Raw genomic sequence first — 13,845 nt, 5'->3', positions numbered from 1 at the left:
GTTACACGGGAACTGAGGCCCTCGTATAATACGAACGGGAATAAAATTCCGCAGGTGGCTCGCGAGCAGGCTCGTTTTTCAGTCACACCGTGGAAATCCGCGAGCGAAGTTGGTCGGTTCGCGTCGCGCGGTGACCCGTTCGGCTCTGGTTCTCTCTCTTCCCGGTTATATTCACATCACGGCCGCGACCACCGGTGGAATAGCAAATGCGCGCGGGTGCATAAGGTCCCTGAGAAATGCGTCGAAAGCGCGCGGAATGCATCGACGCTTAGCAACCGCGAACGCGACGACGACGACGACGTTGATCTATCCGTCGTAGCCTAGCCCCTTTCTGCCATGCACGTGCGCCCCGAGAGCTCGATACTTTTCTCTGTCTAGCTTAACCGAGGAAAATCGCTGCGCTACGTAGTTGCACTCTAAGCAACTTCGATTTTCTCAACATCTCTCCTACGGAGTTTCGTATTTGATGTATAACTCGATTTTAGAAGCCCTCTAAGTATTTTGACAGCTGCTCTAAAAACTGTTCGGCATATGAAATTTAAGTGTTTAAAAAGTTCGAGGAAAATCGCTGCGTTTTGGACTTTGATTTTTCCTTCTACCGAATTTAATTTTTAACGCAGTACTTGATTTTAAATAAGAACATCCTCTAATTATCTTGACACCTCCTCTAAAAACAGCCTGCCTAGCATACGAAATTGGAGCCTCTAAAAAAATTTGAAATGAGGAGTCGGTAAGGGAAAGGGGGAAGGCGCGCGGAAAACTGGAGGAAGGTCAAGATATCGAGAGGGCGGAGGTAGGGGGACACGTGGGGACGTGATCCCGCATATCGTTCCCGACGAATAGTTTGAGGTCAGGCGTTGCTTTGGTCCCGAGCCATCGCGTCGCTACGGAGAGTTTGTAAACTGTCGGGAACTTTCCAGATCAACAGCTGTTATGGGTAGCATCGAAATATGCTTTCCGTTAGTAACTAGTTTACGAGACGATGCGTGCTAGCACGTTCTTCTTTTCCCCCCTCTTCCCGCTCGACAAGAAGTTGGAACGCCGGTTGACTCTTGGACAGTTATCTTTACTCCTACTCGGTGAGATATGACCGCGATAGTTGCCTGCTTGCGAGGCTTCTATCTCTCCATTTTCTTCCATCCTCGGTAACTGTTACGTGCAAAAACTGTCCATGGGAAATGTACATAAATCAGAATGGTTATTTTATTCATTTGTAACGAACGTAAATTAGTATTCCTGTAAATCGTCTGACGAGTCGTCTACTTTGTTGGTTGCAGAACGAGAAGCTAGAGGTGAAACAGAAATGGGCCTCGCGGCTTTTGGGGAAGCTGCGAAAGGATATCACGCAGGAGTACAGGGAAGACTTCGTGCTGAGTATCACTGGGAAGAGGCCAGCCATGTGCGTCCTTAGTAATCCTGATCAGAAGGGTAAAATGCGTCGGATCGACTGCCTGCGTCAAGCCGATAAGGTCAGTCCGACCACTAATGTCCTGTTCTACTTAAACACTCACCACTGATCCTGTGATCCTATACGTAGTATACTCTGTTACTTTCAAAACGATTGCACTTGTTTTTATATACAATACGTCTTCAGACTTTAATTAATATTAGAATAGTGATGATGTACAATTAAATGTAGGATTTTTGTTATTAAATAATGGTGGAGTTATTAAGGTTGTATGTAGCATTAAATAAAAACAATTACAAAGCACTGAAATTTTAATAGCTATTAAATACATATTTAGATAGATTAATTTAGACATTAGATATTACATTAATAAGACAGTCTGCAAAATTTTAGAAATTTTGCGAGGCTATTAAGAAAGTTATTACATCTTGAATTTTTATGTTTAATAGCAATTTTTTATTTTACCTATGAAAAAGTATAGATGCACCAGTGAGAGGATTTTGTAATCTTGTATAATTATTAATACATGTTTTAAGAACATAATATCAACTTAAAGGATATTATTTAAAATAGACAATAAAAAATAAGCAAAAGTAAGAATTTTAGTGCTTCTAGATAATACAGTTACAAATTACGTACAGTCATATAAAAAAGTCCAAAAACCATATATTATAATATTAGAAATTATACATTAAAAATGTTACTTAAAAGAAACGTTGACCAATTTCATGAACTTCACTTCTGTAAATATTTTTTCAAATATTGGACATTGGTTCCTAAACCTTTGGCAGAGATCTTACCGCTCATACAACCTTAAATGGATCGAGAGTAAGTCTTGTATTTCCATTCGATGTAAAATCGCGAGAGAGCACAGGAAATCGAAGGATACGGCATGCGGGCGCAGCCAATATAATCCGGACACCACTTTGTTATGTCACAGGTATGGAGGTTGGACCTAGTAATGGTGATCCTCTTCAAGGCAATTCCGTTGGAGTCGACGGACGGGGAACGGCTGGAGAAGACTGCGGAATGTGCTCAGCCGGGCCTCTGCGTCAACCCCTATCACATCAACGTCTCCGTCCGGGAACTCGATCTCTACCTCGCCAATTTTATCACCAGCCACGGTAAGCCATTGCTGCGCTTTATTATAATAAGTTACCCGCGTATCGACAAATTTTTATGCTACGTTTCGAAACGTTGTACAATAAGGAGTATATTTAGTCGATTTTTCTAAAGACAGTACATCAATATCACAAAAATATATTATTTTCTATCAGTAAGTTCAGTTTTAGATTTTGTCAGTTCACATTTTATTGATTGAAGACGATTAGAAAATTGATTGAAGACGATTAGAAAAAGTCACATAAGAACGTAGGATTTCATACAATATGATGTTTCTACCTGAAGTATATCGAAAAATACAAGGATAAGTACGGACGGACAGAGAAGCGGGTGACGTTGAACGCGCGAACGTTCATTCATTCGCACATCCGTCCATTCAAAGTGTCCACTCGACTCGGCTTGGATTCAAAGTTTCTTGGAGCGGTCTGCCAATTTCACCGGCGGCCCCCATACGACGGTACGCGCCGTAGGACTGATCTCATGGCGCGGGCCTCCGCGCGTCTCGCTGGCTCGCGTTTCCGACGAAAACGCGCACGGACATTCACGCGATTGGCAGACAGCTCCAAGGATCGGTCACTCTTCAAGAATAGTCAGTCTGGCTCGAAGAGAAGAATTGTCCACCGTCCAAGGCATTCGATCGTTTCGCGTTCCATGAATTTAACTCGCGGTCCTCTTCTCCACCTTCGCGCGTGCATTCTAGAGCGGATTCTACCGGAAGCGTTTCCAGCGTGGGTGCAAGATTCTAAGAGTCGCTAGGGCGGAAGTGTTTCAGAGGGTTCGAGAATCTGGCCTTCCAAACATTTTAAGACAAGACCTCGGTTTTAAAAAATTCGCTTAGGTTTCGCTTGATAACTTCTTTTATATCCGTTCTCTCCTACCTGTGGATGGGAAAATGAGAAAAGGAAACGCGACACGTGGGCCAATGATCGACGTGTTTCGATCGATCAGCTGGCAGCGGGATCGGGACCGGTGCCCGTCCTCTTCTTCTTTCATTTGAGGTTTCATCGAACCCACTGACTCACGGCCGCGGCCCGGGGGGAACCACGTAATTTCCGTGCGTACGCGCGCGGATCCTGGCAGAGTTCGGTCTCGCCCCGTTGGCTCCTCTCTCTCTTTTTCTTTCGCGGACCACCGCGTCGGTACGCTTACGCCTTGGCAGCCGGCTTTCTAATGTTTACAGCTGCGGGTCGACGCAAAAATTGGCCAGGCCTACCGCGCACCACCTACGAGAAACAGAAAAAAACGCGTCGCTGCCAAGATATGGGGTAGGTTAAGGCGCGCTCCAGACCGTTTGTCGCCTCCTCCTACTTCTTCCTTAAAGGCACTTCTACGCGCTCTCATTAACCCCTTGACGAAAAGTTTGACATTCATTGAAATTATATTCGCATTAACAATAACTGCAATTGATTCTGACGCCGATGCAAACAGGAGAACACTTAAATTTCAAATGATCCATGAAATATGAATGGGCTCTGAGAAGCTCATTTTTTCCTGCCTTATCAGAATGATTGATAGTTACAGAAACGTGATACGTCATATTGTTTAGGATTTGTTTTACATGCAATTGGTTTAGAAGGGAGGCTAATTGAAGAGTTGCTATTCGCGAAGATCGTAATGTAGGACAATCTTTTCTAGGTCGTGTGGTCTATTAATGAGATTAGTATGCTTGAAATTAGAACTGGATCTAATATCTGTAGAATTTTATAAATGACCCATTCACCACGAAAGTACGGCTGTGTAACTTCTATCACTAATAGACTAATTTTCTTATATCTTTGTATTTTACTTCGATACTTGTTGATCCCTTTTCAAGACGATTTTTCTGACGCGAACTCGTTTAGAAGAGATCAGCTTAATCGCGGTTATTTATTTGCATTCAGCGAAAGAGCTTTGGAAAGTTCGCGACCCAATTAATCGCCGGGACAATCTCCCGGCGTTTTAAACCGCGGAAGATCGACCGGTCTGTTTCGAATTCGCCATAATTCAATGCTTTTTTCAACTTTCTCCCGTAAAAATTTTACGCCCAACTTCTCGTCCTCTGCTCCACTTTCGAAGCTCGAAGGTCTCTCATCGAATGGCTGAAATCCTTGTCCTTATTTCGCGAATCTGCATGTCGATTCCAAGAATCCTTTTGGATTTTTATTCTCCTATCGTTTCGCATAATTTTTTACGAGATCAGATTTGCATATTCTCTCCATAAAGGAGGACTGTATCAACGTTAGATATAAGAAACGGCGAAGTTAATCGTGTGATTACGACGCTACCAGATTGCATAGACGCGAAGGGGATTTTCACGGGGGTAGGATCAACATCATAAAAATTCCTGGCCCTCTGTAAATATACAGTGCACCACAATAATATAAACTTGGTGGCTGCCGGCCTGCTAGCCGAAGGCTTCGGACCCTTTCGGATTATCCGGCGTACCGCGCGGACGTTGTATGCTAAAAGTAGATACTTGCTCCGTTCGCTTCGACTGACCTAATAGACGGTATTATTATAGAAAGGAAGTGTTCCTACATAGAAGATCATGGATAACCAATCCCAATTCTTATCAATCAGACATTTTATGGTATTCAATTTTTCATAAAGCAATCAGACATTTTCGGATAGTCAATTTTTCATGAAACAATCACATCAACGTTTTACATCTTCAATATTTTTATTAATTTCTTTCGTTTTTCAAATTGATACAATTTTATCCACAAGTTTTTCTATTGCAATTATTCAATGGGAGATTAGACATTCTTCATTCAAAAGCTTTTTATCCTCTGAAATATCGAGTCGATTCAAAGCTACGTGGTACGCGTTTCGCGAGTCGATTAAATATAGCAGAGAAATTAATTAAAATGAGACAGGAAAAAGGGGGAAGGAGGAAGGTTGATACGTATTCGCTTTAAGAGCTAAATATCACTCGGCCGGTTGCGTAAGTATGATCGTCTCTTATGAAAGTGTTCGAGAGAGGACAGGTGCTTCTCTCGATGCGTGACGTTCTCGGACACGTCGTCGCATTTTCGCGATGCCACCAAACTATCGTGCGCACCCTGTCCGGTTTTAGGCGGTCTGTGAAAAGTCCCGAGGAAATCCAGCAACAGCTGGAAACAACCGGAAACTCAGATTGCACACAAAAATTAGGATGGAAATGGAATTAGAAAACGTATTATGGGTCTTGCAAGAAATAATAAAGAATCTATCGACAGATGTTAAAATATAATGAATACAACAGGTATATTTATATTCGTAATATATTTAAATACTTCCTCGTGCAAAAGTTTCCTCCTCGGAAATGAGCAGTTTTAAAATTGCACATATATTTTGCCTACGACTTCTCATGAATTTATTGGACGAGATAATATATAAAAATGTCAGACGCATTGCCGGTTTTCAGCTCTTAAATTTGTGTTTCAACGCTGGCCGGTCCTCCTTAACCCGGTTTATTCCTTTTATCTATCCGCGGCACTTTCATCGTATTATCTGAGCAAACAATAATCGCGTGGCTGGCGTTAACAAATAAACGGGGTCAGAAAATATAAACCGAGATTTTTCGCGAGGGGAAAAGTCGAAGACGCACCCTCGCGCGCGCTCGCGCACGTATTTCGTGTGTACGCGTTCCCTGCACGGGGAACATGTGACCGTGCGTGCCGATGTGTGCTCGCTCTATAAATAAATAGGCGACGGACATCTTGTAGCGAGTTCTCTCTTTCCCTCCTCGCTGCTACTGTTGCGAATACCTCAAGTAAATATTCTGATACCTGCGATTAATCCTTGGATCCTTCAGTTTGATTAAAAAATCCTAAGAAGTCTTAAGTCTAAAAATCCAATCGACGGAGCATTTAGTTTAAGCTGTCCGTAATTTCTTCCTGGTTTTTGTTAGTCTACTGTTAGCATTGCATGAAAACTGTTCGTCGAGATTACTAATAGACTTGGAGAGTGGATTGCGACAGCTTCGTGGCTAGACGAAAGGGTCCTTTGACTGCGACAGGAGTAATAGCAGAATTAGTCGGGCAGTGGTCTGAGTCGGTCAGCCGCGTAGATGCGCCGCGGAAATTTTAGCAGACACGTACTAGTTACGGGCTTCTTCTCGCTGTTGGAACAATAACAGAAAGCGGATCTGTTGACTCTATGTGATCCATGAGCGGGTAATTTCGTGCCCTCAAGGACGACCATTTTACAGCAATACTAAGAATCTTCTTGAACGATCGAACGGATCTCTTGTCTTCTTCGAGCTGGAGCCTCTTTAGCCTGCTTGATACTCGTCAATCGCCCATTAGGCTTCTTTTTATATTCGAAAATGATCTCTGCTTGTCTAATTCAATCGGAGAATTGTACTCTGCGATCTGGGATGCTTTAGATCAGAAAATAATTAGGACAGCATCTATCGTGTAATATGAATATCTACTGAGATGTATAGTAACGAGGTGCCTTTCCAAGAATTATTAAAAATAGCAATAGAATTTATCTCTGACGTCACGACACGTGTACATAACAAATATCAGTCTCTATAATAAAATAGTCAGCAGGTAAACCAATTCTATTATTAATTTACCTGTAACTTTTAATCAGACATTATTGTTCCCAGTTTCTCTAACCAGGATTCGACCGACACTCGTCTGGTCGGTGTTCTTAAAAAATTAACACGCGAACTGAGAATGTAAGTCTTTTGAGGTTCGATTAGAAGGAATATATTCGATTTCAAAGGCGACTCGGTTCGACTAAACCGAAATAGACGCGCATTAAAATCACATGTCTTCTGTCAGCCATATTCACCGGCTGAATTCTGCAACGAAAACAACGCTTCGACGTTTCAAACGCTTCCAGTATCTTCCACATCATTTTTAATCCAGCGTAATTCTTTAATCTTCTCTTTGATCATTATTTAAGCCACTTTTATCCGTGAGCCAAGATCGAATTGTAATAATCTAACGTGGATTTTTATGAAAAATGAAAAGATTTTAAATGAACAAAGTATTTCCTCATTGCATGGAACGAAGCTTGCAATGAATTTTGTACCTCAACAGATGCAGACGCAATTTTTAAATAAAATCGTTATGGTCGCATCGATGGAACTTACTTATGGTTTAAAAAAACGTGAAGATTGTTTACCGCGGCTGTGCGCGGCTTAGCGAATAACGATATAAGGTTGAGTCGCAATTAAAAATAAACCGGGCAGTGAACGTGGTATGTTTGTTAACGTCTATTTATAAAATCCGTTCGTTGCTCGGTTTTTCGCCGTTCCTCGAGAAACGCCGATCGAGGGTGTCGCGACGATTGCGAAACGTTTTTCCGAATTTCCATCCGCGCAGAAGGAATCTGTCCTACCTCCCCCCCCCCCGGTCCCCCCCTCGGCGAGCGACGGGTACACCGTTTCACAAGGTGGATACACAGGGGGGAGAGACCGCGCGCTTTTCTCTCTGTCTCCGTCGCTGAGAAGTCGAACACACGTTCCGGGCTCTCGTGTATTTCGGTGATATGTTGCGTAATGAGATTTGCGTAAGGTACCGCGATATAAAACACCGTGCGACAGCGAAGGTGAGATACTGATGTTAGCGCTCGAGGATGGCTGCTACCCTAAAATCGGGTCCAGGGAAATCCCGGGCTCAGCGATCATGCCGCACCGTCGCGAAACGTCTGAAACATTCCTGTTTCAAATCGCAGGACTGAAAGATTGCATTCAATTTCCTTTATGTAGAAAATAAAAATATACTATGTAGGAAGTAAGAATTGTCACTCGTATCAAGTGGGGATAGAAAACATCGTGAAAGTATGAAAAATTACTAAATTTACTTGGTGAAGGAAGAAAAAAATATTCAAAGTGGGACAGTAATTGAGAAACTAACTTGCGTTTGGTGTTGGATTGTTCCAGAGGTCCTTAACGGCATCTGCAACGCGAACAAGGAGGAGGAGAGGCGGCGAAAAGGTAAAAACTTTCCTTTAAAATAGCTTTCTTCTTTAATTCCCCGTGAACACGCCGCGAGAAGGGGTGTGAACGTTTTGGCGACCGAGCGTCGCCCGATTGTTAACTGGGTTCTGTTCCCAGGTGCAGGCTACCACGAACTATATAACGGTGTTGTCTGCAATGACACGATCCTAGCGACAGGTGTCTTCAGCTCGAAGGAGCTCTGGATGCTTTCAAAAGGTACGACGTTACGTTCCTTCTCTCCATCTCTCTAAGTCTATTGCATGAACATATTTTTGTCAACACCTTGCTCTCTCTCTGTCCGGGGTATCGAAATTTGCTCGAAACACGAAACTCTCATGGATGCTTTCGAAAGGTAACCGACGAGTCGTTGCGAAGAAAGACCTTTTGAAAGCATCCTCATTCGACGGATTAGGAAGCTCGCTCCACTATTACCCGTGGTAAGATCTCTTCTTCGGAAAAAATAATTACCTCCGAGAGTTGATCAAAATTACACGCAACGATTCTATCGTTATTATTAATTGCCATTCCATTGGACGATTAATCCTTTTGGCGTAGCTGAGCCCACTTCGCCTCCTCTTTCGCTATCGCTGGCGAACGATTGGCACGCGTTTTCGTATGCTCGCTGTATCAAAGACCGAAAGTTACACAGCTCTCTGTTAGTGTAACGCGATCAGAAAATGATTGTGTCCGACGCGAATGCTACTTGTACCAAGCCGCGTAACTCTGGCGAACGTAAATTTAGAAACCGACGCTCTATTTTTCTCGCGAATAACGGAAGGGACGGGCATTGTTACTTGTTCCATCGGAGATGCACAAGGTCGATCCGCATTTCTCTTCAAATAGCTAATCACGAGGGGATAAGTTGAGAAGGAGTTGTTCAAGAACTCGCTAAGATCGTTTCGTTGATAGAACAAGATGGGACCAAGTGTTATTGCTCGACATTGTCTGCCAATTTCCCAAGTTAACTATGTTGCCAGTCTCTCGCTTTCTATTAGTCACCGATAACTGCGGGGTCAAGTTCCCTCTCACACCCGGCTAGCTCAACCCTGACAGAAGTTCCGGCCATTCTCAATGCAGAAATTATAAGCTTCTCAAACATTATGTATAATAATTATTGATTGTTGATTAGATGACAGACGGATATTTACTAAGATTGATTTCTTTTTTAAAAATCTAAGGGAATTTTTTATTGAAGCGCTTTCCTTTTTAATCCAGCATAGTTCTTTAATCGTTTCTTTGATCATCAATTAATCCGTTTTCATTCGTTGGTCAAGATCAAGAAAAATTGTAATTAGGAAGGAATTTATTATTGACGCAGTTCCTTAAATTTTGCCCCGGACCTCCCCGAAGGAGCATCGCGGCACGCGTGCACCGGCACTAAATGGAATAATAGGGCAGGGGAGCGCGTATCGAGCCTCGAAACGCCTCGGCGCGGCGTATGCATCTGCACTCTTCGTCTCCCCTTGCACCCGTCGTCCCCTCGCGCCTCATCCTCCTCCACCTTTTTGCAGCTCCCTCGTCTCCTCTCCTCGGTCTCCGCGTCACCGTTGCAGGAGATTAGTATGCAACCCGGTGTATTAATAGACGGGGAACAATGCTCACGGCCTCAGAGGCTGCTGAGAGAGCCTCGCTGCATCTCTTTCTCTCGCCTCTCTTCCCCTCCGTCGTCGGACCAGCGAGCAGCTCCCTTCTGACGATCTTCGCGACTCGATCGAACAGCCTTTTTTTTTTCCCAAATGTCCCCTTCAATTAACGAAAAGACTGTTGCGTAACAGTACGCTTTTATTATTCGCCGTGTGCAAATAGGAGAAAGATCCACTTTTATCAAATTGTTATATTATACTTATACGTGTCTTCTTTGAATGGCAAGCGTAGGCTGGAGTCTTTATTCAAGACATGAACGAGTTGGGAAATTTTAATGATTCAATGGAATCGTATCACTGAAACTTCCACGATTCGCAAGTTTTTCCTACAGCCGTCTGGCAATGAACGACGACACCTCGCTTTGTAAGAACGCATTGTTTCGATACTTGGAAAGAATTTTTCGGTAAAAACTTACAATCTTCCACACGTGCAGCTATTCCGCGACTGTGCAACCAGCCCGATCGAAAAATAGCGAGTGGCGTGTTTCTATTATGGCCCGTCTTGCACGTCGCCAAGCGTCACCACCGACAGGATATTCTTCTCTATTTCACATTCGCCGGTCCCACTCCCCAACCCCGCACGAAAATTGCGCCCCTTTTTATCCGGGATACGTGCCGTGCCTCTCACATCGGGGAAAAAGAAAAAAAGAGAGAAGGAACCCGGAAAATACTGCCCCCCTGCGGCGCTGCCGACCATTTTCCCGCTCGAATCTCGCGCGCCCGCGCGCACACACACACACATACACACACCCGCGTCCACCCGCTGTGTGTACGTGTGTGCCGCGCATTGTTGACGAAAAACCGGTGACGTATATATCCGGGGGTTGGAAAAAAATTCGTCGAAAACCGCGCACGGCGTCGGGACAGTGATTCAACGTGCTGTTTTTTTTACCCTCCGCTCACCGATTCACGGCTTTTTTCCTGGGGAAAGGTACAGGGACTGGTCGGTCCGGGCGAACTACGAAAAAATTCCTCCGAATTCACCGTCGGAGGGACCAGCCGAATGAAATTTAACCTACCCCCCCCTGGCGACGACGAGTTTCGTGATCGATTGTGAAACGATGATCCAAGGAAACTACGCGAAAATGTATCTGGTTTAATAGTGAACTTTATAGCGAGGAATAAAGTCGCCGAAGTAATGTTTGTAGTAAAGTTTTATAGTAAGGGACGAAAGTTGCAGGGAGGATTGGGAGGGTGTCGCCGGACAGTTAAACCCCGCTGGGGGTGGTTGGAGATCGATGGCGAAACGATGATCGAAGGTTTATGGTAAGGGGATGACGTCGTCGTCTTTTTCGTTCATACCGAGGGGATCAAGTCGGCTGCCTTTAGATCGCGAGGCGTTTGCATGATGTCTTCAGGGAAAGTGGCGCGAGCCTCTTTTGTTCCCTCTGAAGAACCTCTTCCGAGGATTTTCCCCGACGTTACCGCGACTCTTTACGATGCCTTTGAATTAAAAGTGTTTGCGTTTCTTTATTTCGACTAGATTTCAAGTTCGAGAATTGTTCCAAGGGACCTTTCCTTGGGAATTTTATTACGTGATCTAGAGATACTTTAACGTTGGATCTATTTACATATTTTTATGTCGGAGCTGGTTTATCTATGTGCATAATTCATGGAGATTAAGAATCGAGGTTGGAAAAGGATCATAGATACTGGGATTAAAATACGAGCGTCGAGATAGAGAAACTGAGTTCATCCCCTAACTCGGAACTTTGACTAATTCAGAAACTTGCAATAGTTGAATCATTCTTAGTAGAACCAACAGTCTTAATATGAAATTCCATAGAATTCCTTGCAATCATTTTTTGAGACTCAAATTGAAGATGACTCGACAGTTCCATAAATTATTATTAAAAACGGTTACACAATTGAAGTTAGCAGCGCGAATGAGGGAAGAAGGAGCGGTAAGATATTAGAGGAGAGTCAGGAAGCCGCGAGGGGGTTGGACATCGGTGGCGAAATCGCTTGCCGGTGGTTTACGATCGACTCGCTTACACAAGATGCAAATTCCACGGCAGTAGCTCAACCTAATTGGTCGTTGACCGTCGTGCCACACCGACACGCTCGGTCGAGGGATCCCTATATTTACGCGTCGCCAACTGCGACAAACTGGAATCCTATTATTTTACGGCGGCGCTGATTCAGCGCAACGTGTAACTGGAGCGTATTCTAATGGCCGGCAGCGCGATTAATTAACCGATCCCGGCACCCTCGCATACTCCCGTTCCGACTCACACCCGTCCCCTTCGCTCGTGTTTACGGGCGGGCTCCGTGTCGAGTCGCTTTCGACTCCTCGACAACCATTCGATTTCGTGCACGACCGATGGATAATCGGCGGTATTAATCGTCGCTGATTACTGCCGGATCTTCGAACCGATTAGACTGCTATTGTTTTTGGCTGACGTGCAATGGGATTATCATAGTGGAGCGAGCGAGTGTCAAACACCATTTTCGATATCCTTCTATCAAACTCCTCGATAAAATCAAATCAAAATTTACTCTCCTGTTAATAAAAAGGAACACCTGAAATATGATATTATATAAAACGAAGGGATTGGCTCCGTTGTACGTGTTCACTCGATAATCTCCACAAAACTGAATCATTTTTGTGTCACCAAATTTCATTCTGTAAATCAATTCGCTTGTCACTCTCGAATGGACACGTACATGCTTCGGGGTAACGTGACAACGACGACGACGACGACGACGACGACGACGACGACGACGATGTCTACGACAAGGAGAAACGGATGACGTAGACGCGGCAAGAACTCGCGCGAGGATTCGCAACCGCTAATGTGCGTCTGGTTTCAGCGTCCATACTGCATGACCTCAGCGACATGCAGCCTCAAATAAACGCGATCAAAATAGAGCACCCGCCGTACTACTGCAGCAGCTACACCCCTCCGTCCGCAGCCACGGCCGCGGATCACGCTCAGCCAGCGGCTAGTTTCAGTGAGTTTCATCTAAACTATCTTACGTATTAATAATCCCCGTCCGCCGCCTCCCTCTGACAAATAACTCAATCTGTCTTTTGTAAATGAAATTGATATGGAGATCAGAACTATGGCTGCCGTCGAATGAGAGAAATCACAGTCTGAAGTTTTTCATCGTAAATGCTTGCATAAAAATCTGCACTCTATTTATAATCAATCTGTTATATTCGACTTTTTAATAACCGTTTATTAGAAATTTTTAACGAGATTAATCGAAATTGTAATGTGGAATAATGATTCACGAAGCGTTGCACCGATCGGTGCGACGCATCCGAGTTGCGATGCGCCGGTGCACCTACACGAAGACCTTGTTTACCGGCCGCCGTTTGCGAAACCGCGATTTCATGGTATTTTCATCGTTTTTCTACGCGCCCACTAAAATTAAACCGTTCGAGGACACCGGCTGCTAGGCACGGTCGCGTTTCACGGTAGCGTGCATCTTTTTTCTTAAAGATATACGTCCTCTCGGTCTCTTAGATGTCTACGAAAATATTAATCCTAATTATAAGTGGCTGCAGCCATTTTATTTAACAATGATCGTGCGAGAAATGATTTCATAAGAACTCAACACTTAACTCTTCATTACGTATGAATTTTCATTTTTAGACAGCGGATTCTTTACCTTTACAGAAAAATTGTATAAAGAATATTTGCCATATTCAATAATATACAAAATATTAAAAGATAAATATCTATTACAATGATCACGTGATAGAATGCATTTTTTTTAATTAATATCATCAATGTTCTATTTTTCAT

The 13,845-nt window shown here is 43.8% G+C and overlaps 1 protein-coding gene across 1 annotated transcript in view; it reads left to right on the top strand.

Moving 5' to 3' along the window:
- The window catches only part of NfI (Nuclear factor I), a 67,675-nt gene that overhangs the window by 29,693 nt on the left and 24,137 nt on the right, over positions 1-13,845 (top strand). The window contains exons 3-7 of the mRNA XM_026813639.1: positions 1,278-1,469; positions 2,349-2,532; positions 8,391-8,444; positions 8,565-8,663; positions 12,905-13,045. Of these exons, the coding sequence (XP_026669440.1) occupies positions 1,278-1,469; positions 2,349-2,532; positions 8,391-8,444; positions 8,565-8,663; positions 12,905-13,045 (670 nt within the window). The remainder of the gene's footprint in view (positions 1-1,277; positions 1,470-2,348; positions 2,533-8,390; positions 8,445-8,564; positions 8,664-12,904; positions 13,046-13,845) is intronic.

The sequence above is a fragment of the Ceratina calcarata genome, unplaced genomic scaffold (genome assembly GCF_001652005.2).
Source record: "Ceratina calcarata isolate Rehan_Ccalc_2016 unplaced genomic scaffold, ASM165200v1 scaffold347.2, whole genome shotgun sequence".
Taxonomy (NCBI): domain Eukaryota; kingdom Metazoa; phylum Arthropoda; class Insecta; order Hymenoptera; family Apidae; genus Ceratina; species Ceratina calcarata.
The sequence above is the reverse complement of the archived record's forward strand: the minus strand, read 5'-3'. Positions and strand labels throughout refer to the sequence as shown.